Below are 24,963 nucleotides of genomic sequence, written 5' to 3'. Positions count from 1 at the left end.
CCTAGAATTACCCTTCCAAGCAAGATAAGCTTTGTTGGCCTTCAGGTTATGTCTGAACCAGAACCTAGACATCAAATATAAATGCTGTGCATCTTCTTTTCTTGATGAATGAATGATGATCCCTTACTTTATCACATATGCTGCTGGTCAACGTTACATGTTCCACAGTTTTACCTGGAGGAACTTTTGGATCCCTTGTTCCTTTTGTTAATGACAGAAACAAATTAACTTGAATAAACAAATGTTGCATTGTTGAAATTTTTACAAACTGTTTGAAAACACAAAAAGGAAACTGGCATTAAAATGAACATGGATTACAGGCTGTCTGATTTTCCTCTGATCAAACTGATCTAATTGATTGATACACTGCTGTTGATCAGTGTTATGTTCACAAACTGAGTTTCGGTTCACTTGAGCAGGTCTGTCCTTTGTATGTGAAAATAAAAAACCACACGTCCCTTGAGACAAGCAGACATGCATTTCTAAAACCAAAAACCGACCATCACAATAACACCACAAACGTGTGTGACGTGTGAGAGGGGGTTTTCGTATGTGTATCCAGGAAATCTCAAAGCATTGTGCATTGTTCCCTCATAACTTTGATCAGACACATTCTCCTCTGAAAGGTGAGTTGATTACATTTTTTTTCTCGATCATATATAAATATTTAATACAACCCCTGTCCAGACACATTATGTATTAGCCTGTACCTGTACATTATCAAATTTTGTCTGATTGCAGTGATGGCGAGTAAAATGCTTATTTCTGTTCCACTGCATTTGCTCCTTTGCTGGATGCTCCTTGTAGCCTCCAAGACGGTAAGTGGTTCATACCACAGTTTGGCTGGCAACATATTGTGAGTGGGGTTAAATTACTATTTATTGTAACAGAATGTACAGAGATTATGTACTTTAATACATCTTCATCATTAAAAGTTTTAAATTAGGCCAGATTTTGAGACACTTGTCCACAAAGCTGGAGATGATACTTTACTTTTACACTTGTTTGACTGAACTTTATTGTTGTAACTGAGGAAATCTTATTTCCCCTTAAGTAAGCTATCTGAAGACTTCTTACACCACAGCACAATGGTTTGTATTACATCTAACTCGTAACTTTTCTTCTCATCTTTTTCTTTCCCCTGAAGATCACCATCATCACTTTACAAGATGCCATCCTGTCCATTCCATTGAACATGTCTCCAGATTCTGTTGATGACATGTACTCTGGCTGCAGGTCGAGGATGGAGCGAATCGTCAACACCAAATACTTTGAAAAAGAGAACAAGGGGATATTTGCAGATGTCTGGGAAAAAGCAAATGAATGTGCAACTGTTAAATTCCGAGCTAAAAATAACAAATATGGGAATTTGACCAAGAATCACATTCAAGCAATCTGTGTTTTTACATCTAATTATGAAAAGTTTTACATGACATTCAACGATGCAGTCCGAACAAACAGAGCAATATATGGCACCTCCTTTCCGTTTCACTTTTTACATTTCTGGCTGACAACTGCCGTACAGATCCTTGGTGAAAGAACAGGCTGTAAGACCACTTACCGCAAAACTACGGCTGTGTTCACTGGGGAAGTCAAACAGAAAATTCGCTTTGGTTCTTTTAGCTCCACCTCCGCAAGTCCAAACCTGAAAGTTTTTGGAAACAAGACATGCTTTCAAATCAGGACCTGTTATGGTGCTCCCTTGAAGAAGTATTCAGTCTTTAGTTTTGAGGAAGAGGTGCTTATCCCCCCTTATGAGATCTTTCAAATAACCAAGAAAATTAAGAAAAATTATAGAAAGCTGCCTGACTGTGAGAACGTGTATATCCTAAAGAGTGTACGATTTCACAGCAATCTGAACTGCAAAAATGCATAGGCAAGAAAGACCAGGTGGAGCAAAGTGAGCATTTAGTCTTGTGTAGCAAACCGAATGATTCTTCAAAAATCCAAGCTCATTACAGTATGTCTATGCATTCACCTCAACCGCTCACCTTATGCTGGAGTCCGCATGCTTCTGCAACAATTTGTTCAACCACATGCATGTGCTTAAACGTGTTTGCTTTCATCAGCTTTTCAACATTAGTATTTTTCTACTTGGATTCAATAAATTGGTGAAACAGCATTGGGTGTTTTGTTTTTTTTTCCTTTGTGAACAGCAGAGCTTTATCCACCATTATGTTGTTTGAGGTGGTTTTCATATAATGTCTTTGGGGCTTTTTCAGTATAATAGTGAGGTAGATAACAATCTTGGTTTGTCTTAATCAAAATGAATGAGTGCACTTATATTATATTGGGTGTCAATGCCACTTACCAAGGGATACATGAGAAACTAACATATAACACAAGTGGATCAACCATTACTGACTTATAACATTTAATCAAACTTGGAATACTAAAACGATGAATGAACAGATGTTGGTCTATTATCTTTGCATATCCAGTTAAAAAGCTACGCTTTTCTTTTTTGTCCACCGTGACACTACATCCTCCACAATGATCGTACAAATCGTGATTATTCTTCTTTAAAATGATATGGTGGATATCAGAGTATCTAAGTCTAGACTGTGATAAAGTCTGGGACATTGGTCTTTGTTAAATGTCGCCTAAATTCAGGCTCATGCAGCAAAATCCACAGTTCAGACTGTCCTACCCGGTCAAAGATTTACAAACATTGCTCGCTGGCATTAAACATTTTAGTTTTGTTTTCTTTGTTTGTGTTTAAAAAAAACTGGCATGTGTTGGAGTGGTGGCAAATATTTCAACTTTACAAAAACTATTGTATGTATCAGCTTTAATGTTGAGAGTCAAAGATGTAAGCTTGACATATTGTAATAGAAGTAGTCGTAGAGTGCGTGTGTATGAATATTTTTGCAGCTGCTCTCTGGCTGTATGCACACTGCATCAACAGGGGAATGGTCAGCACATTGTGGTCAATGAGTGCATTCGAGCTGAAAGATAAACCCACTGAAGAAAGAGGAGGTGTTGTTCTGGTAAAAAACATATTTCCAACCACATTGAACAGCCACAGAGCACTCATAGTGTTGATGAAACAGCCGACTAGCACTCTGTAGCAGACAGTGGGGGCGGGGAGTGTCAGTATGCAGCCTGAGTTGGGTCTTCTTCTACTTCTTCAGATAAACTAAAGCAACATTTCACTGTATTGGACTGACATAGACATTAATTTGTGTTGGGGTGCTGATATTCGTCATGACAACAATACTCAGATAATCCTTTCACTTTAAAGAAAGTTTTGTGAGTGTAATCTTTTATATCGAGCTGAATTACACAGCTTTTATTTTGAAAGATTCTGCTGAACAGACAAGCTATGTATGAAAAAATAACACCAGTTTAGTAAAGTACTCAGACTTATATAAAAACAACACACATGAACAGACATAAAAAACATACAGTTTCATTTTATGAAAAACATTCACAACTAAATCTTAATTGCAGATAAACCAGAGAGGATGAATACAAGGTTTTCTAACTTCATTCTGCACTATAGACTGTTACATTAAACTATAATGCTTGCAGATTACACTGTGAAAAGTGATGTATATTTTTTGACTTCATTTGCAAAGTCTCATTCTACACAATCAAGTATGGCAAAAAAGACAAACTTTCCCTTTGCAAAGTGGGATAAACTTTCTTCTCTCATTGCTTTGTTCTTTCAAATTCTTAATCAACTAATTAAACTTTGGGACAGTTGACTTTGAATTCATCTTATACTCTCAAGATATTATGAATTTGATCCTCTGTAGTTTAGACACTCAGTGTTACCTCGACAATAAGTACACAGTAAGTGCATGTAGGAAATGCACAGTTGGCTTTGAAAGGAAAATGTTCTCACGCAGAAGACAGATAAAAAGAGCAGACATGTTGCACACTATCTTTTGTGACCACAAAGGGCGACGCCAAGCTGAAGAAACCTGTTGGTGTGGTCAGGGTATGTGAGAGACTGAAAATGTGTGAAGCTGTTTGTGGAGGACAGGTTGATTCAGCAAATCCATGTGATCATGCAGAGCAGACATTCTGAATTAACTGCTTATGAAAAACATCTGAGTGTGACTTACAGAATCAAACATTTTTCCCCCTTTTCACTATTATGAAATAAAATGACATATTGAAGCATACAACAAAGTATCTGCTTTAAAAATAATTTGTGGATGATTGTGTTATTTGTCTTCATCTTTCAGGCTGTGGTTTTTTTAACACTAACTAAAAAATGTTTCGCTTATCAGGTAAATACACAAAACCACAAACACTTATTCATCCTTTTCACCCACAAACTTAACACATGTAGATCTGGGAGGGGTCTAATGATATGTTTCACCATAAGGACAACGCAAATATAAAGTGGAACATGGGCACCTGGAGCACAAGCTTTGGGCTGCTTGACACATCTTTGACCTGAGGGGCTCACATAGTGCTCAACATTCAAAAGACTGGTGAGTTGAAATCAACTTCTGAGAACACTTACTTTGTTAATTGCAGAAAGATTTTCAATGTCTTTCCATTTACCATTTCAATTAATTTATAACTATAATACAACTTAATGGCTTTTCCTTCGCTCCTACCACACCGTTTTACTAAGTTTCAATAATATCAATTTTGTTATTTCTGCATAATCCTGCTAACAGAAAAACAGCAGGAAAAAACTTCCTTGGCAGAAGTAAATATACAGTTGCTGTGATAATGGTATACAATGTGATCCAGTTGATTGTTGTTGACTTGTTTTGTGTCTGTCTGTAATTTAGAAATACTTGTTCTGACCACAATGATGAAGTGTAACATGCTGATCTTTGCGTCACTGTGTGGGTTGCTTTACTGGAACCATGTAGACTCCATGAGGGTGAGTGGAACCCATGTTATCTCATAGAATTTACATTTATATACAACTGACATGCAACACTAAATATGGTCAGGAGAAAACAATGTCATAAAATATTTACATGCATAGACATAGGTAGTTCATTGGTTAAAGTTTGTCAAAGACTGTGGTCTGGTTTCATACAGAAAGATTTCTTAGGGGTTTCAGACAACATTTCTTTTGTTAACCAAAACTACAATCTTTACATAACAGAACCCAAGTGCTTTTAGTCGTCTAAACCTAACACACAGTTGGGAATCAGGATGCAAACCCAAGGCTCTGCTGCTACAACTGGCTGATTTATATACTGAAGTTCACAGTGTTAAAGTTATTAAAACATATATTGCATATGAAAATGATCCAACCAGTGATTGTTGCCACAAATTAAGAAAAATAAATAGTTGCATTGTGCAAATTTTAGCTTACATACTAGAGCTTCAGTGTTTTTTACTAAACAAGTGATATGGACACTCAAAATAATTATGAAAATATGGAAATAATAAGTACATTTCTACTCTGTTAAATCACCTTTCCCTTTTTCACTTGTTTTACTTTAGATCCGTATCAAGTCTGTACCAATGGAGGTCAACCAGGGCCGTGACAACATCATACTGAAGGATGTTGACCTGGGCAATGACAGAAGCATCCCATTGAACATGGTTGAAGAGTCGGTTGATGACATGTACTTTGGCTGCAGTGAAGTAATGATGAAAATTGCCAAGAGCAAATTCCCTGAAGAAAACTATGTGAACAAAACATTTGCAAATGCCTGGAAGAACACAGAAGAGTGTGCAGAGGAGAAACTAGCTCTTCTAGAGGATGAGGGTCTAACCAAAGATCATCTGCATGCCATCTGTCTTTACACATCTGATGAGATTTACTCATTGTTCAATGATGATGTCCGTAACCAAAAGAGCATCTATAGATCCTCATTTAAGTTCCACTATTTACATTTCATGCTGACATCCGCTGTACAGATTCTGAATAACAACCATTACTGCCACACTGCTTATAGACGAACCCAAACAACATTTACTGGTGAAATAAACCAAATAATTCGATTTGGGGGCTTTGCCTCTAGCTCCTACAGGCCAAACCTGGTACAATTTGGTAATGGCACCTGCTTCAAAATCAAGACCTGCTCAGGTGCTTTTTTGAAACATTATACATTTTTTGATTATGAGGTAGAACTAGAGGTGCTCATCCCTCCTTATGAAATGTTCAACATAACTGGGATAGTTAAAGATGATACTGAAATAGAATATATGGGTCTAACGTCATGTAAAGTTGTGTACGTCTTGAAGAGTGCAGGGATTAAGAGCAATCTGAACTGCAAGGTTTTGTATGAATAAAAGTACAGTAGTTGTAGTTTTTTGATTGAGAAATAAAACCTGAAACTATCAGTTAACAAGTATTTTCATGTGTTACGTGCTGTGTTTTGTCTTCTCTCTCTCTCTCTGTTTCAGTTTCCTGTCATGGGGAGATTGTTTTTCAGTTAGTTGGTCGATGGTGATTTATATTCCTCTTCAGTTTATTAAAAGCTTTGTTTTGTGTAGATCCTACGTTCAGTAATAAATATCTTGTGCATTTCTTTAACGCATCCTGGTTGGTCAATTGTTTGTTTTTTTTCGCCCAGTTTATTCATAATTGTTGGTCCCACATCCGCTAGGCGTCTTAGGGACGTAACAGATGCTTTTTATTTTAGACAGTCATTTGTCACTTTAATAACTGCACAGTGAAAGTATTTCATATTTTCTTACGTGGAAGACGGATTAAAAGAATACCAACATGTTCCAGATCATCCTTTGTGACAGCAAAGGAGGAAGTTGAGTGGAAAAACATTGACCTTGTCTTCAGGGTGTTAAAATGTTTGAATTTAAAAAATTTGAATGTTCAGAGCATTGTAGTGGTTTATACTTTCTTTCTTAACTTTGACAAAGCTTTTGTTTTTTGCCTTCTGAAAACACACATCAATAAACGTTTCTGAACATCCTTTGTATGAGATATACTTCAAGCATTAAAGAAGAATCTTGTCATGAATGATACGAATATAAAAAGATAGAGGCCTTTATTTACAGGATCTCTGCTTTCCATATGCATCTCAAAAAATAGAAAACCAGAGTAGTCAAAAGTAGATAATTTCACAGACATCTCAGTCTCAGCCTGGTACTGGAACAAATTATATATTTTGAATCTTCCAATTTTAATCTATCTCTATTTTTAAGGAGCTACAATTTACATGACAGACCTACATAATAAATGACTTAAAAATACCAAACGTCTCATCCAACATTTCAAATTAATGTTAATACGTAGGGAATGAGTTCTCTGATAACATAACAGAAACAGGATTGGCTTTTATCCTCAATTTCCCCTTCCTTTTGAACCAAAAGGTCCCAAAAAGCAATAATTAAATCGTCATAAAACATACTTATTACCAACAATATGCTTTTGTTCCCACTGTTTCAGCAATCATCAATTCTGGTTTGTTCAAAGTTTGATGCTTTTGGCAAGCATGACGTAGAGGGGCTCTCTCTGGTAAAAGAAGGAAAAGGATCATAAAAAAAAAAAAAGGTCTACCCAATCTTCTGCTGGCTTACATTAACTTTGCTTTGAAATTCAACACACAATGACTGCTTTTATGGTGAAAAGAGAATTCCCATTTAGTAATTACATGCAAATCCTGGATTGTCAAATTACGTAACATCAGGTGGTGGTCTCGCAAGAATGCTAACTAATAACAGTAGTTTCATCAAAATGCTGCTCATAAACACTGATCCGTATTTTTCCAAGTTTAAACTTTGGTCAAAATCCAATGCAACAATTATTGAACTGACACAGCCCAGCATCCGGGCCACCCTGCCTGAGTGAGGTCTCGTCTATTTTGTCTGGGTACCAGGCACCGGTTCACAGCGAGTTTTAAAATGCTCCGTTACTAAAAGATTCACCAGCGCAGGATGTGTCTATAGATCCTCATTCCAGTTCCACTATTTACATTTCATACTGACATCTGCTGTACAGATTCTGAATAACAACAACAACTGCCACACTGCTTATAGACGAACCCAAACAAGATTTACTGGTCAAATAAACCAAATAATTAGATTTGGGTCCTTTACCTCTAGCTCCTAGTCATAGATAGTCATGCATAGGTCATGGATATCTTGGAGAGTGCAGGGTTTAAGAGCAATTTAACCTGCAAATTTGTGTACACAGTTCTGTAGTCTTGTTCTGTCAACCCACTTCATATCTTATCACAACTGACATTTGCTATGTGTTGTTGGCTTTTCATAAAAATCCCCACCCTGGAAAAAAATTACACAATTTCCTGCTTTTGCTATTTGAATGGTTTGCTATCAAAATGGTCCAATATACTAAATAGTTTTTGTGTAACCTCAAATAATAGTAAGTAGCATTACTATATGATTACTTCGCCACTGTTTCATGTTTTTGTGCAGCCTGAAGAAATGTTAAAGACTGCATTACTTCCTGTTTTATATTCTACGTACTAAACTACAGCAGTGGCCAGAAACTGGGTATAACCGTGGGTCAAAATCACTGCCATTTTTATTATTTCTTCAACATATTTTTTTATTTCACCATATTGGACGGAGACAGGAATTTATGGAAACTGATCTCCAAAATGACAACATTTATAGAATCACTTCCTGTTTGGCAATTGTTCAAGGAGTATTCCTGCATAGCTGCAGAGCAATAACACGCCAAGAGAAGAGAACATTCCAAACGAGGACTGCACTAGCACCATATCATTTTAATGAAGATTTAAGTTTTAACTGTGGATCTGTGTGGAAAGGTGAACAAACTAAAAGAACATCTTCTGAACCTATTTTTTATTTAAGCTCTAAACAAAATGCCCACACTGCAATGAAACAGTGTTACATGCTCCTCCCTTTTTTTGTTTTCTCCTCCTCTTTTCTCACTCTCTCCTCTCAGGTGCCTGTGATGAGTGTGATTAGTGGAGGGGGTTTAAGAGAAGCTCTGTCAGCAGCCTGTGTCATTGTGGCACTGTGTTAATTGTTTGTTTTCTTTGTGAGTTGGGGGTCTGGTCGTCCTCTCTTTGCTTGTTGTTTTATTTAGATACTGTTTCTTAGGTAGGCAGGTGGGGAAGTATCTGGATCTGACGGCCCATTGTGTGGCTGGTCCAGATCTTCCTGTGTTTTCTGTTCTTTTTGGTCAGGCCTTCACACTCCTCAGATTAATTTAACATTTGTTTATTCTTTGGCTTTGTGAATAAAATATTTGTTTAATCGTGACTGTGGAGCGGTGTCCTCTTTATAGGTTGCAGTCATTGGCTTGAGCCAATTTAAAATGTATGTTCTTATAACCATAACACACAGGATTAATTAAATTATACAGTTTGCATTAGTCTTTATTTTCATGTGATATTTTCCTCTTTACTGAGAAAATAATAAATCAACCCACAGTGATATAATTCAGGCCTGAGTGGGATAAATCAAGGAGCCAGAGAAGGTGTTGAGGCCCATGACGTTCCCACACAGCTGCCGGCCGCTCTGTAGCTCCACGTAGACCTGGTCTCCCTGCTGCAGTGGCAGCAGCACTGTCTGGGAGCTGCTGTCTTCTGAGTCCTCCCTGTTGTCTTCCCAGGTGGCAGCCACCGCCTCACTGTTTCTCATGAGCTGCACCCTGTAGTACAGCCGCTTCCCTGCCATGCCCACATTGCAGTAGACGGAAAACGAGAAGGAGTACACTCCGGGACGATGTGCAGTGAATACACCTGAAAGATTACAGGAACCTTTTTTTCATTCCGTTTGCATGCGGCGCTGCTGCAGTTGCATGGTCTCAAGGGTTTGGTAGAAGTAAACTGAATATCAAACAAGAAATAATACATTTTTATTTATTTTTATTTTTTAATGTGTTTAAAGGTTTTGTTGGATGTTTATATGGGAAAGAAGCATGATGACATCACGCTCTGTGCTTTTGAAAAACATTTGAAAGAGTATAAACTGAATATCATTTAAAAAATGTTTCTCAAACCACATTCACATGATACAAGCAGTTGCAGAAGTCCAACCTTTACTGGCTGAACCCACAGTTGAATCTGATTATTACTGGATGGGTTCTCACCCTGTTCAATCTCCTGCCAAATACTAAAGCTGCATGTTTCAACGTTAGTCTTTGCTTTAAATTTCTCTCGGATCACTCGGACAGAAATCACATGAGTCATGTTGAAATTGCTGCTTTCGAGCACTCACCCAGAGCTGGGTTGTATCCACTTCCTTGGTTGAGGGTGATGACATCATAAGGAATGGGCGTATTTCTGGTGAAAGGTCCAAAGCAGTTTTCTCTGGGGCTCATGTAGGCAGTGAACGCAATCTGTAGCCCTCCTGAAAAAGCAAGCACATCCTTATAAAACTTAGGGAGACGTATTCTGCTCATCAGGTTAAAATTTTAAATTTGGGTATGAAGCCCAGTCTCCTCTGATTGGACAACTGCTTGCAGTTTATAGGAAAAGTTTGCCTCCACTCTCGCTTTACCTGGCTTTGTTAGGGGGCGTCAGACTAGATGCTAGGAGTGCATCATATATTGTGTATCATGACAATAACTTTAGTTAACTGTCTTCATTGCAGTCTTTGAATGTTTCTCCTTCCCTTTTCACGGAGTGCAGTGGAGAGGGCTCATGATGGGCTTTTTAACTTTGCAGACCTTTCACCTACACAAACAACTTACTGAAAATAAAGCATGATTTGTCTTCCTGAAAAAAGTAATTAATTATTTTCATTTTGTAACATTGGTGAACATTTTTCAGGTTCAAAGTTTATTCTTGTCCTTGAACACATTACAGGATCTTTAGTTGTAATGGTATTGCAGATCCTATCTCAGCACTTCGAAGGACTTCCAGATGTGAAATGGATAAAAAAAGGCATCACCTCACCTTTATAGTCATGAAAAATAATGTCAGAGAAATGATGAGATTTACAATTCTAAAATTAAGTCAACTGATAAAGGTAACAACTCTTAAATCAATACATTTCTTTAAACACTGTGGAAAAACTAAATTAAATTATCTTATACTGTCTAACTATCTTCTGCTGATAAGTGAGAGCAAATCAAAAATAAATAATTACCCCTCTTAACCAGAATTAGAGAAATATGAAGAAAGTATCTGGACTCAAATGAGCCATATATCAATGTAGTGAGGCTGTTTTTCCAAGATCACAATCTGCTTCAGTCTGGAGTAAAAACAGCTAGAGACTCAAAACACTATACATAGTTTTATCAACACCAAATTATGAGTGTATATATGGACTTTTCTACAAGTGATCACGCTTCAGAGTACCGATGGCTTCAAGTGCGCTGTCACTCAGCTGGGACACTCTCATCCACAAGTCCTTTACTGTCACATAAAGTTGGTCCTCTGCCTCCTGGAGCTCATGGGTGGCACAGCAGCAGCCCCGATGGTGCCTGAGCGCACACTCGCAGTCCCACTTTCTGCACGGCAGGTCCCCTGTCCACGCAACTACAAATGCAAAAGGAGAGAAAGAGAAAGAGTGGCATCTTATTTTGAAATCAGCTGATGTTCTGTAAGCGCCTGTTTAAAATCCGGTCCACAAACACTCCACAGAGAGGGTTAAATATGCAATGTTAAATATACAAACATTTTAATTAAACAAACATTTATACAACACATGCGTGAAACACATTATTGAAATAGTCAGACAGTAAAAAATTAACCTGCTGCCGCTTTCAGGCTGTTAATGGGGATCTCTGCTCTCACACTGTCCCACAGCAGGCCCAAGACAATCAGAGTGCAGACTGTAGCTCTCATCTCTCAAGGAAATACCTGCAGACAGAAAAGAGTGTGGGAATAAATTGATGATTACAGACCATGTTCTTCAGTTTTTTGGGCTGTAAATGAAAAATGCCAAATACAATTAAAAGTTTTCAATTAGCACATATGTTTCTGATTCATAATAACATGTATAAAAATAAAAAAAACACTATTTTGTATTCATCCTTTTTTAGTTTATGCCAGAAATGTACTTTTCCTGGACAAAGCTTTGCCAAATTATGTAAAGAAAGCTGAAAAAAGAGCAAAGTTTAGTTGGTTTTAATACAACAATAAAAGCACAACACGACTGCCATAGGAAACATCAAGAGAGATGAGATTTGGCCTAATAATTTTGTGAAAAAAAATACTTAACTCACTTAAGTCCAGCAGGGAATCTCCTCTCAAATGTGTTTTTAAGGTATAATCTTACAGTCCAGAATTTAAAACCAAAGTATTCCTGGTAACCAATAACACTGGAATATTTTTTTTTAATGAAGCTGTCCTGTTAAGTGCACAAAGATGCATTTCTTTGCAACACTATCTTGTCACGTCTGTTTTATTTCCAGATTGGTGGATCTCTGTGACAACTCAACTGGCCGCCCACGCTCTCCAGTAAACGGTCCCTATAACATCCCCCACCCACTGGTTCCACATTCCTCACCCTGAGCTGTTCAGGCTATAGGTGTGACCCATGGGAGCAGGTTCCAGTGGGATCATCCTGATCAGCTCCCCAGTGTATATCATAATTTCCTGGATTGCATCTCAAAGTGTGTAGGAACGCAGGGTCAGAGGTGTCTGGTTTCACTGATATGATCTCTCAGTTTGTTGTTTATGAAAACCCTGCTGCATTATCCCTCTGCACCTGTCACTCTGTTGGAAACTGATGATCAAAGAATGGCCTAGTTTAGCCAAGACTGTTGTTCATGGTCGGACCATGAGGGAGCAGTTTGAAATGGAAAGTGTGGACCTGAACATTGACACTAATGTTATTTAACTAACTCCAACAACTGTTTTAATGATCAACCAAGACTTTAATGTTTAAAACCTTGTTGGTCAAAGAATGATCCTTCCTTTCAACAATGAGCTCATACAGTTCTGTCATATCAAAGTGTTAAGCGTGAGATCTGTGAAGCTGCACATTAACCTCACCTGTTTCACAACGTGTATAGCTGGTTAGAATTATGGTTTCCAAAGGTAAGTCTACCACATAAAGATTTTCCTTGTTAATGAAGAGTAATGATCCTAACAATGCAAAAACCATTCTTCTCTATAATTTGAATTGTACTGAACATTTTGTCCAACTTGTCCTTTGTCAAAGTACAAAATGAATCTATAAATCTATATGTTTATAAATGTCGGCAAATCAATATTTTATAATAGCAACATCTTAAATTATTGTAAAAGTTGCTCACCCTCAGTCTTTACTGTGCAGATTATCATCTTTTATTTCAGAAAGTCAGTATTACATCACTCGACATGAATAAATGTGTCTCTTTGAATCTGTTGGATTCCTACCTAAATAATTTGCCATATTAAATTCATGAGGCGATTCCATGGTAGTGTTGTTGTGCATGTCTTTGTTTCAGGTCCAGTAATGGGCTTTAAACATTATTCCTCTACAAACGGTTTGGTTCCTATGTGTTGACAGGTCAGTGATAATAGTGATTCATGACTCGAGCATTATATTACACAGAACACAGGGTCTGCACGATGAAATTCAACTCTAGTATTCACACAAAACCCAACTGATGCTTATCAGGTTCTGCATGTAATGGTTTAGGAGAGTTATCTTTAAACATAATCACCACATGATAATCTACGTTCAATGCTTCAGATGAACCCTCCCTAAATACCTCCGGCATCACGTTGCAAGGAAGGTCCAGGTTAGCTGGATGTGTGTTAAATGTTCTCCATGAACTCTTTATGTTGTGAAATTGTATCCGGGCTATTTCTGGAAATCAAATGTAATGTGTATCTTTCTTTTGAGTGGCTATAAATTGAAAATACAAACTTGAGATATTTATTGGGAATACTGAGAATTTTTACGTAGCCTTTTACAGTATAATCTTATTCAGCAAAAAGTCTGCATATATCACATACAGTTATGGATAGCATTGCTGTTAAACAGAATATATATATATTTATAAATATATATCCCTAACTACTGTTTATTCTGAAAGGATTTTCTTCTTTCATCTCACATTGCAATATGCCTCCACTATTACTAAAATCTGAAATAAATCAGTAAAGCAAATTATGATAAAAGATATAAGGATGCAAATATATGGATGTGTATATAAGACAATTGTGTAGATGCATTTTCAAATATTTATTCAAGCTTTTACATGTATTCACCTTAGCCTTTCATTCAGGCAGTGAAGGAATGATCTTTATTCATTTAAACAAAATTACATGATTTTATCAATAGGGAAAAGACAGGATACTCTTATACCATTTTTATTTCTTATCTTAAATTTTTTCCAGTAGAGTCAAAATCTGTCTTCTTCACTTCTTGTTACATTTGTTCACAAAACATAGTTTGATTCACTTATATGAATGAATCCAGTAACTAGAACAATAAAGGGCTCTGATTGGCAATGTAGCAAAAGGCACTGAGACATAAAGCTTAGCAAGTGAAGCACTGAGTACAGACAGCATCATTTCTTGAAACCAGCTACATTTTCACCCATTGCATCGATTTAGCTGAGAAAAGCAGCTCATTATATTAATGCATTCACACGCATATAAATCAATATATAGGGATAGTGTTAAGCTACGGTGTAAAGCATTTAGAAGATTGCTCAGCCACAAGTGCAGTTTTATCTCTTGGTAAAATAACTGAAAATATTTTCAGAACACTCTCAGTTGTTATTGTCGGTCAATATATTAATTTCTTTTAAATATAAATTTAGGAAATATTGTCTCCAGGTTTCCCATCCTGGTTGTAACTTAAGAAAACCTTGAAGCTCCAATTGTATTTTCTTTTTTGTGTTGAGTGTTATGAATCCGCCCATAGTACATTCAATATGTATATTTCTTTCATCTTTAAAAATACAATTGCCAATTATTTATTTTACCCCTGATTCAAGTTTTCCTAAACTTTCAGAATTATGCGTCTTTAACTTTGTCATCATAAGTGCCGCTGCCCTTGTACGCGGACACGTAGCCACTCGTGTCCGGGATGTCCTCGCGCCCGGACTTCCCTTTTCCTTTGCCGGAATCATCGAACCGGCCCTTGTGCGATCCAGTGTACTTGGTGCTATCAGTCAGTCTGTCCACTGCTGCTGCCTTTGCTACTTTCTAAATCCAATGAAAGATTAAAAAAAATACAGTGAAAACTGAAATAAACAAACATGTTCAGGTACAGATAAGAGCACACACACACACACAAAAAGCTTTCTCCGATCATAACTTACATTACTTTCAAACCTTTAACCTAACCTTCAGCTCCCTAACCTTAAACTAAGTCTTCACTCTGACTTATCTTCTGCGGACGCACAATCATTGTGGGTCAAGTCCCCACAATGTGACTGTTGAAACAGGTTGAGGTCCCTACAACACAATGAGTACTTCTCTGAATACTTTGATTAGATGTGTCACTATCAAGCTATAGGATATGAAACTTCTTTGTTGCCATCTGGTGGTATAATCAAAAATGACACTACAGCTGACAAAAACTCACAGTCAAATATTTGGGCTAAACAGTATCTGTGAACAAAATATTATGACTCTCACTCAAACAGAGATTAAAGTGCCTCCAGATTCCTCCTTAACCCATTTCAACTTTGATATATTAACACAATCTGATGCATGTTCTTCACTTCATACCAAAGCTTATCCAATTAGACGTGTAACATGATGAATTATCAGTTGTGTTGTGGTGGTTTAATCCAAAAACTTTGTTTTAATTTGAAGGAACCCGTAAATACAGTCTCTGGATGTTACCTTGTTGAGGAGGGGTGAAGGATGAAGCTGTTATGATTCATGAAACACTCACAGTGATTCCGACATTGGTCGGCTCCCTCCCAACAATGAGACCATAGAGCTGTTGCTGCGCCTCCTCCTTGCTTTTGCCTTTAAAACGCTTGGGAGCCAGTTCCGTCAGGGCCTGGTTGAATTGCTCAAATGTGATTACACGAGCTGACTTCGCCCTGAGGAAACAGAGTATGTTGACCAATAAGGAAAATAAGAAGGGATGACTCTTTATTGGTATAACTTTGGGATTATTAGATTTGCTAGGGAGTAAAAAGTGAACACTGAAAAAATGCAATAAGCTGTGATTACATTTACAACAATTAATTCATCTAGAAAAAGGTGAAATAAACATGTGAAACCTAATGTCACAGTAATGCACACAGTTAAATACAGTCCGGGTCATGGACTTCCTCCATGTGGTCCAGACTTAATATATCATATGAACTATTACATCCACCTCTATCTACAACTGTAACTGAACATTTGTACTGTACATTAGAACTTCTTGGATATTAATACCAATTACAGACTAAATGAATAACCCAACTCTCCATGGACTGGACTGCTAATATATATGTTTGTACCAGCTGGGTGTATGACTGTGATAGGGTTGCTGTGGAAGGTGGAGCCTGAGTGAACTCTTACTTGACTTTGCTGAAAACTATGTCCACGTCTATGGTGGTGACGTTCTTTCCGTCGATGACGTGGCAGTCTTTGCAGAGCTTTGCAAAGTTCTTGCCGTTCATCTCCTTCCCCGTGGCCTTGGTGTCCCCGTGGACTGCAAACTTCTGGAAGGCGGTCTCCACCTCCGCTGCACTCACTGAGCCCTCGGCCATGCTGACAGATGCACGTGCAGTAAACATGCATTTACCATCAGTGTGCAGTCACACACAGAGATTTTGTTGACAGACTCACACACACAGACAAATTGATGATGTTAATAAAGAAGCATAACGGCTGCATTCCGTTCCATTGTCCTTACCCTAAAACTAAAGTGATGACGTCCTTATTGGACTTTGGGTGATGTTCCTTTACTCTCTATCCCTGTGAGGACACTTTGTGGAATGGAAGAACATTCTAATTCATGACTCCATTAGCTGATTAATGTCCTGTCTGCCAAGAAATGACTGTCCTGGTCAGCGTAAGTGGAGGTGCACACACACACACACACACAGGCATATAGATCATACAGATACACACTTATACACACTTTCACATCCATCTCTGTTGTGTTAGTGTTACTCAAGCTATTCTGAGGCCAATGTAATTCAATCAACTCAAATTACAAATGGCTGCACTGCTGTTCAGTGAATGAAGAAACAGGCTCCTTCTCTCCTCCTTCTCTCTCTCTCTCTCTCTGGGCATGATCATTCAGTAAGGCTGGTAAATAAATTGTGAATTAAGAATGTGATTTATGCAGAGAAATTCAAATGTAAGCCTCCAAGTTGTTTCATAGTTAAAATATTGTGCTCTTCTTAATTCCACAGAGAGCTTCTAAATACAGTTTTCTTGCTCGCTGCAACTACCAGCGTATTAAGTTTTATGGGTGAGAACCGTCAAATGCATCAAACCATAGAAAACAAATAGTAAAGCAGATAAAAGCATGCGACAGTGTTGCAATAATACTGAATCTGTTTAAGATATTAAAGTGTACTGGTGAATTAAAAAATGTCCTCATAAATATTTCAAATTAGTCGTCATTATTGGAGCATAAACAGATATGCCTGTATTGTCTATTTGCTGTATCACTTTAGCTCCTGCTACATGAACAGCGATGCCGAAAATCCCCAGAAAGTAAAATGTACCTGCTGCTGTAAATGGAAGGATGCTCTGGCGATAATGAGGAAAATCCTGATTCGTGTAGAGCTGGTCGACCTCTTTGTCCTACTCCTCCTCCTCTTTCTTCTTTGCTCTCCTCTGGCTCTCCTCCTTCCGGCCACTCCCAGGCTTTCTCCCTCTGATGACGAAGAGACACAGAGAGGCAGGAGGAGAGAGAGGACCAGGGAGGGAGGAGGGAGAGGGTACCAACTGGCACAGTCAATGACATCATGGCTATACTCAGCCTCTCATGTGTTTTTCCAGCTTCTTGCCTGTACATATTCACTTCTGTGGAAACATTATTTATGTCATATTGGTATTGTTTTATTTCAGTTCATTTATTTTCAGTTTCTCATCTTTTTTTTCTCTTAAACACTAAACTCAGCTCACAGCGGTTTGCCATTCCTCCTCTCCTTCACTCTCCTTCACTCTCCCAGCCACTCGCTTTCTCTCTTTATCTCTCTGAGTGTCATTGTCACAAGAGCACTGTTGTCTGGACAAAGAGGAGAGTGGGTCCTTCAGAGTACAAAGAGAGTTAACAATACAAGGCTGACACATTACTGGAAACATAATCCCATGTCCCAGCTTCATATTCAAGCTGAATATCATGGAACAAGCTATATAATCACACTTTAAACTCTGATGAGATCATCTTTGTGGATCATCCACGTGCAACCACAGGGGTCAAACATTTATCTTCTGCTGGGGTTAGGTACTGTATCATATCAAAGCTAATTGTGTAGCAAATTCAACACTGGCTGAAATTTGTTAAAGTCACAAATTGAGAATTTCATTATTTTCACAGTTTTTCAAATTTGCACATTTGGGGAACTGATATGTTAAAGTATGTGGAATTTGACTGTTGGGCCCTTTGACCAATGAAATCTAATCAATGAGTACAAGTGAGCAGGAGTACAAATTTGAAAAAAATCCCTTTGAGGATTACATTCACATAAATGTATGTTTTGAGAAGTCACAGTGACTTTGACCTTTGACCATGAAATTCCCTACAGGCAGTCCTGCAATATCATATTAACAGGAACATGAGATAACTCTATACATTTTTGTGCCAAATGTACATGTCTGTGGAATGCCATTCCAGAGATATCACATACACAAGGCTTCATTTACTAGGCGCCTTTTGTATTTGTTATATTACCTATGTGTGCAACCACTTTTGAGCTTCTGCAAATAAAACTAAGAAAATGATATTCATGACTTCTATTAGTTACTTTTTCCAAATCAATTTTAGTTTTGTCGCTGCAAACTACAAATTTGCTAATTCCGACTTTCTTTTGCCTTAAATACTGTACTTAAACTTAAGCTACAAACGGTGATAAAACATTTTACAGAAAAAGCCTCCTCAGATTTAATAACTGGGATATAGTATGTTTGTAATGTTATTGTTTGATGAACAACATGTCAATAAATTAATCTGAGTACTGACAAATCCAAAACTTTTTTTTAATTTAATCATTTAACAGCATATTTGTGTTACATCGAATTAAATGCTTTTATAAATGGTCCACTGCATTCCTTTTACTTTTTATTGTTTTCAGGTGTCAAATGTTCTCCTGTGGGAACCCACATGCTGTAACTGATGCGCTGCATTTTGTTCACAGGATAAACAGAAGTTGTTTTGACACCATGCACCATCATGAAACTCACTGCTCAGTCAAATGGAAAGCTACAGCACTTCATGTAATTAACTGCTCTGCCATGATAAGTGAAGGTTTGAGGTTGATATCAATGGAAAGCAACGTCAGACAGCTCTGACGGATTTCTGAGTCCTGCGTGTTGTTAACATTACACATCATGGTGAAACATGTTCTGTGCTAAAATACAATAATGCAAACAAAGACAGCAAACAGTATCAACACAGTATCAGCCGCATCAAGTGGATACTTCTTTGAATGAGACTCATTCATCTGTTGTTCTCGGTCATTAACATCGGCTGTTATTAAACAACTTGACCTTGCATTGTGAGATGAGCTGAATTTCCTGCTTTGTAAGCAGACTGGTTGCAGACGTCAGTACTTTCACTCAGGCGTGGGGAAAAGGAGCTCTGTGGAAACACATCACCTGTTTGCTTACAGTAGAAACAAACTTTCCTTTAAATGTCAACAGAAAACAGGGTTGTGTCTGGTTTGACAAGAAGGTGCAGGATCAGGACCCAGTGGTTGGGCTCTCTCTGGACAGACAGGCAGCACTTGACTTATCATTGGGTCTATTTCAGAGACTTTCTTCGATAAGTAGCACGAAGGAACTAGAGTCTGTTCTGATTCAGAGTTTTTCTGATATTTGTATCATCCAGCAACATCATGGCCGACTCTGATTTCCCTTTACCACCTGAGGCCTACTGTCCACTGTGTGTGAATGTGATGACAGACCCAGTCACCATCCCCTGTGGTGACACCTATTGCCTGGAGTGCATCAAAATCTACTGGGACCAGTTCGACCACATGGGTGTATACAGCTGCCTGCAGTGCCGTGCAACCTTCACGCCGCGGCCCGTGCTGAGACGTAACCTCCCGGACGTCAGTAACGAGCCCCGGCGCCAGCTCCCGGAGCTCACGCCATTCCCTTACATGCACCGCGAATCTTTCTGCGATTTCTGCGTGGGCCGCCGCAGCAAGGCTGTCAAGTCGTGCCTCATGTGCCTGGCTTACTACTGCGAAACCCACGTCAAGCCTCATTATGAGTCATCCACGTTCAAGAGACACAAGCTGGTGGACGAGACGGGCCACCTGGACAGGAAGATCTGCCCCCAGCATGAGAAGGGCCTGGAGCTGTTCTGTCGCACCGACCAGATGTGTATCTGCGTGCTGTGTACTGTCAGAGAACACCGCAGCCACAACATCACCTCAGCAGAAGAAGAGCGCATAGAGAAACAAGTGAGTCTGACCCCAAGTGATAGATTTCCTTTTGCAATGAAATCCTGTCAGTTCAGTTTTGAATTCAGTTCTGATTTTAGGCCTCTAGACTTTGAGTCTAATGCAGAAGCTGCAGCTTCTCCTGCGTGATTTTATGAAGGCCTGTCTTGTTACCTCTGTGTTCCTCCATCAGAAAGTCCTGGTGGTCACTCAGTCTGAAGTCCAGTACATCATTCAGGAGAGGATGAAGGAGCTGCAGGAGCTCAAGCATAATACGGATGTTCTCAAAGTAAGATCCGACAAACACATATGCATGGATTTTTGCTTGTTAAGATGCTGTTGACATTGTCTGTATGTGACAAGATACAGTCTAGTGGTATAGTATGATGGAGTATTAAGGCCACATTGAAGGAAAAAAACTATTCAGATATTTAGAGAATTAAGTCATAATATTATGAGAATAAAGTTGTAATTTTTCAAGAAAAAATATCAATATTATGAGGATAAAGCTGTAATGTTATGTAAATAATCATAATATTATGAGTGTGAAATTGTAGATTTCAATATTGGAAATATTATGACTTTATTCTCATAATAAAATGACTATATTTTCAAAATGTCAGATTACTTCTTTCTTCAATGTGGCCCTAATATGCCGTTGCAGGGCTCAGAGTGGGTCTTATTGTATATAAAAGTTCTGCATAAACTGACTTTGCATTTTAGAGCTGTGCCCAGCGAGCACAGGCAGAAAGCGACAAGACCTTTCACGAAATGCTCCAGGCAGTGGAGCGCTGGAAGGCTGAAATTAACCAGATGATAACGGCCAACATGCAGTCAGCCATGTCGCAGGCTGAGGGCTACTTGGATCGTCTGGAGCAGGAGATTCTGGAGCTGCAGCGCAGAGACGCAGAGCTGCGGCAGATCCTCGAGACGGAGGACAACATTCACTTTCTGCAGGTGCTGATCGCACAGAGATAAATCTGCATAATATCTAAATACTAAAATAATCTTCCTGAAAATTAGCTCAAACCATGCGTGTCTGTTGCAAATTAAAACATGTTAGCAGAAGCAACAGATCTTATTAAAGGTTACTCAAGTTTTTTCATGCAGAATATTATTTATTTATGTTTTTACATATAACAGAGGGATGTTTACAGTTAATTTGACTTGTTATAAAGCTAAAGACAGAGGCGTTCACACATGACACAAGATCTATGAGGCTGACTTTACATACACTGGAACATTAGCCTTAGTTATCTCAAATTGAAGACCAGACACATTATAATTATTCAATTCATTTATTAGATTTTTAAAGTCATGAATATAATGTTTGCAGCAAAATTTACAATGCAAAAAATATTTTCTAAATTCAAGTACTATGTTTGGTTCTTTTCTGTTTACTTTTAATACAAATTCATGATAAAGTCGGTTTCTTTTTGATTATATATACATATGTAGAATTGTTATTGGTCCACAAAAATCCATATTGGTGGGGCATAAAACCAACTGTTCAACAATTCTTGATGATTATTAAATTCATATCTTGTTGTCGGACAGAATTTCCCAACCCTATGCGTTCCCCCTGAGGCCATGGTGCCCAAAGTGCTCATCAACCCTCAGTTCTCCTTTGGGGAGATGAGCAAGTCAGCCACAGAGATGAAGGAACATCTGGATGACATCTGCAAGAAGGAATTAAGCAAAATATCCAAGACAGGTTTGCTCTCATTGATAATATTCACTGAATATCTTTTCGATTTGAAAATCTGAAAGTTGGCCAGTAACTCGTCAACCCAACGCTGCATCATCTTTACAGTTAGCGAGACTCCTGTGTACATTCTTTTACCAAGAAATGGAGAAAAACGACTGAAAGGTACGTGTCTATCAACTGGAATGAACGTACTTTAACTGTCATGTACCTGTGAATATTGATGAGATGGATTGATTTTATCTTTTGGAAGAGAACAAGGAACAAAAAGTAACGTGGATATTTCTAAATCCAAACAGTTCCAGGAAGAGTAGATTTTCAGGAGCCAAAAGCAAGATCGGACTTCTTGAGATGTGAGTGAACCTTTTATGAGTAAATCATTGTGAATACTTGCATATTTATTAATAACCTGCAGTGAGATGAATAAATGTATGACCTTTTCTCCCTGGATGCTCATCGTCTAAACATAAATAATGAAATATGAACTGTGGCTGTTTTTTCTCAGATTTCTGTAAGATGTCCTTCGATCCCAATACAGTCTATAAAGAGTTGGTTTTGTCCGACGGGAATCAGAGAGTCACACGGAAGAAAACAGTTCAGTTTCACCAGGATCACCCAGAGCGCTTTGATGGCTTCTCCCAGGTGATGTGCAAGGAGCCTCTGACCGGTTTCAGATTTTACTGGGAGGCGGAGTGGAGCGGAGAGTTTTCCATCGGGGTGGCCTACAAGAGCATCAGTCGCAAAGGGAAGAACTCACACAGCCTGCTTGGCTACAACGACAAGTCCTGGAGTCTCCTGTGCTCAGACTCGGGCTACTCCGCCTGGCACAACAAAACAGACCGAGACCTTCCTGAAGCTCCACGAGCTTCAAGGATCGGTGTCTACCTGGACTACGCAGGCCACACTCTGGCCTTTTACTCTGTGTCAGAGACCATGGAGCTGATCCACCGTTTCAAAGCTCAGTTCAGTGAACCTCTGTATGCTGGCTTTGGTGTGGGCTCCTCAGTGACTCTCTGCCAACTCAGGCAAAATCCCACATCTTATTAAGAATTAGAAACTAGAGAAGTCTTAGAAGCCCATGGTGAGCTCTGTTTGTTGTAAATATCTACTGTACAATTCAGGTTAAAGTTGTTTTCTGCACTGATTTTCATTGTTGTGTCAATACTCTGCATAGTCTTGATAGATAGATAGATAGATAGATAGATCAGCAATATGTCAAAAATATAAAAATAACAACAATTACTGTAACTGAACATATATATGTATGTATGTATGTGTGTGTGTTTGTGTGTGAATGACTACAACACATGTATTATTGTTACAACATTATTTTGGAGCTACATGCTGATGTCTTTCTTTCAAGCAGGTTTGTGTTTGGAAAAATATAAAATGATTTAATACTTAGCTAAAAAGTTAATTTAAATTAATATTCTGTTGATGATACATGTGGATGTATAAAACAATAAAAGCTACATGCTCTTTTAAAGTTGTTAAGCTTTTGTTTTATGAATTTATATGAAAAACAGATTTAAAACATGTTGTTTTAGTATGCATTACTTTCATAGTGACCATTAGTTTTCCCCATTACTCATTCTTCTCTGAGTTCACACGATTTGCAAAAGAAATGACTCAGAGGTACAACACTGATTTACATGATTTTCCCTTGACAGACAGAGCACAGCCATTGCTGGAAATGCAAATGTGCAGGTGTTGGGTGGGTCAACCAGCTACAATACAGAAATATAAGCTACTGCTATGTTGTAGTTTAATAGAGAATAGTACAATGACATTTGTATCCATTACTACCATCCTATGTGTTTTGTAAATTAAACACATACTTTATACTTTTCAACATAAAAATATCCCATATAAGGTGAAGAAAATATTAATTTGTGCTTCTCTGAGGCTGAATATTTATTACCAATGCAATGAATTTTAAACAAAAAGGAATATCAATAAATGGCCATCAACTATATGTAAATGTTCTGTTTCATCATATTCATCATAATTTGAATTAAAATACGATAAGAACCATTTCTTTTGAAAAACTTCTAAAGAGCCATTTAAAAGACGTTCCTCATTGAACCACTTGGGTCCACAAAGGACCTTCTTTAAATGGTTCATTAAACAACCAATTTTTGCTCATGTTCTTTGGAGCGTCCACTATGGTGCCTCAAAGAGCCATCAAGTAATGGTTCTTTGAGATCTTCATCTTACTAGATAATCCTTGTGGAATTAAAAATTCTTCTTCTATGGCATCACTCCAAAGAACCATGTTTGGTTCCAGTTAGCACCTTGATGTTTCTGTGTGTATCCCAGTAAACAGATGTTAAAAGGCAGGACATATCTTGGAAACACATATATTCATGTCAATGGGCCCTATTTGAGACCTCCCTTTGTTATTTGATAACACGTCCACCACCGCTGCTTGTTGTTTTTGGAGCGTGTCTATTTCAACAGTAATCAGGTATTTGCATCTCCACTCAAATCATCACTTCACTGCTGCTGGACCAGAACTGTAGAGGATCACCAGTGAGCGTCACACCAGGTTTGATTCCACAACTGTAGCTTTAGATTTAAAGTGTTTTTATGATTTTATATGTTTACTTGTGTTTCCTCCTTCTTTGCAGACACAAAATGAACACCACCTTCAATGGTCCCTCCATTGCTCAATCGCATCATGTGGGTTTAACCATGTCCTCTATTTCTGTCAACATCATCCTGGGTCTTCCTCTGAATGGTTACATCATGTGGTTGATTTTGGCAGGAGACTCAGGCACTTTGACCTCAGACTTCTTTTCTCTCAACCTGGCTATATCTGAGATTCTTTTCTCCTTATTCAGTGTGTGCTATATTGTTTATGTCCAGCTGGATTATTTTCTCTGTTTTGAAGTCTTCATGTTTTCATGCG

The 24,963-nt window shown here is 38.2% G+C and overlaps 4 protein-coding genes across 4 annotated transcripts; 2 read left to right on the top strand and 2 right to left on the bottom strand.

Moving 5' to 3' along the window:
- Positions 1 to 516: 516 nt before the first annotated feature.
- LOC109627487 (ecto-ADP-ribosyltransferase 5-like) lies at positions 517 to 2,122 on the top strand. The gene is made up of 3 exons (XM_020084017.2): positions 517 to 626; positions 742 to 818; positions 1,148 to 2,122. The coding sequence occupies exons 1-3, from the start codon at positions 551 to 553 to the stop codon at positions 1,874 to 1,876; spliced, it is 882 nt and encodes a 293-aa protein (XP_019939576.2). The 5' UTR covers positions 517 to 550; the 3' UTR covers positions 1,877 to 2,122.
- A 4,828-nt stretch (positions 2,123 to 6,950) lies between these two features.
- On the bottom strand, positions 6,951 to 13,845 carry LOC109627498 (cerebellin-1-like). Its single transcript, XM_069530655.1, has 4 exons — positions 11,585 to 13,845; positions 11,190 to 11,369; positions 10,105 to 10,236; positions 6,951 to 9,626 (listed from the first exon to the last, which is right to left on the bottom strand). Exons 1-4 carry the CDS (start codon positions 11,676 to 11,678, stop codon positions 9,325 to 9,327), a joined length of 708 nt encoding a protein of 235 aa, XP_069386756.1. The 5' UTR covers positions 11,679 to 13,845; the 3' UTR covers positions 6,951 to 9,324.
- A 150-nt stretch (positions 13,846 to 13,995) lies between these two features.
- tppp2 (tubulin polymerization-promoting protein family member 2) lies at positions 13,996 to 17,630 on the bottom strand. Its single transcript, XM_020083966.2, has 4 exons — positions 17,462 to 17,630; positions 16,302 to 16,493; positions 15,679 to 15,832; positions 13,996 to 14,981 (listed from the first exon to the last, which is right to left on the bottom strand). Exons 2-4 carry the CDS (start codon positions 16,490 to 16,492, stop codon positions 14,790 to 14,792), a joined length of 537 nt encoding a protein of 178 aa, XP_019939525.1. The 5' UTR covers position 16,493; positions 17,462 to 17,630; the 3' UTR covers positions 13,996 to 14,789.
- Positions 17,631 to 19,607: 1,977 nt separating this feature from the next.
- Positions 19,608 to 23,541, top strand: ftr84 (finTRIM family, member 84). The gene is made up of 7 exons (XM_020083723.2): positions 19,608 to 20,368; positions 20,541 to 20,636; positions 21,071 to 21,304; positions 21,905 to 22,061; positions 22,161 to 22,217; positions 22,352 to 22,405; positions 22,558 to 23,541. The coding sequence occupies exons 1-7, from the start codon at positions 19,796 to 19,798 to the stop codon at positions 23,097 to 23,099; spliced, it is 1,713 nt and encodes a 570-aa protein (XP_019939282.1). The 5' UTR covers positions 19,608 to 19,795; the 3' UTR covers positions 23,100 to 23,541.
- Positions 23,542 to 24,963: the final 1,422 nt, after the last annotated feature.

The sequence above is a fragment of the Paralichthys olivaceus genome, chromosome 8, assembly GCF_024713975.1.
Source record: "Paralichthys olivaceus isolate ysfri-2021 chromosome 8, ASM2471397v2, whole genome shotgun sequence".
Lineage (NCBI taxonomy): Eukaryota > Metazoa > Chordata > Actinopteri > Pleuronectiformes > Paralichthyidae > Paralichthys > Paralichthys olivaceus.
The sequence above is the reverse complement of the archived record's forward strand: the minus strand, read 5'-3'. Positions and strand labels throughout refer to the sequence as shown.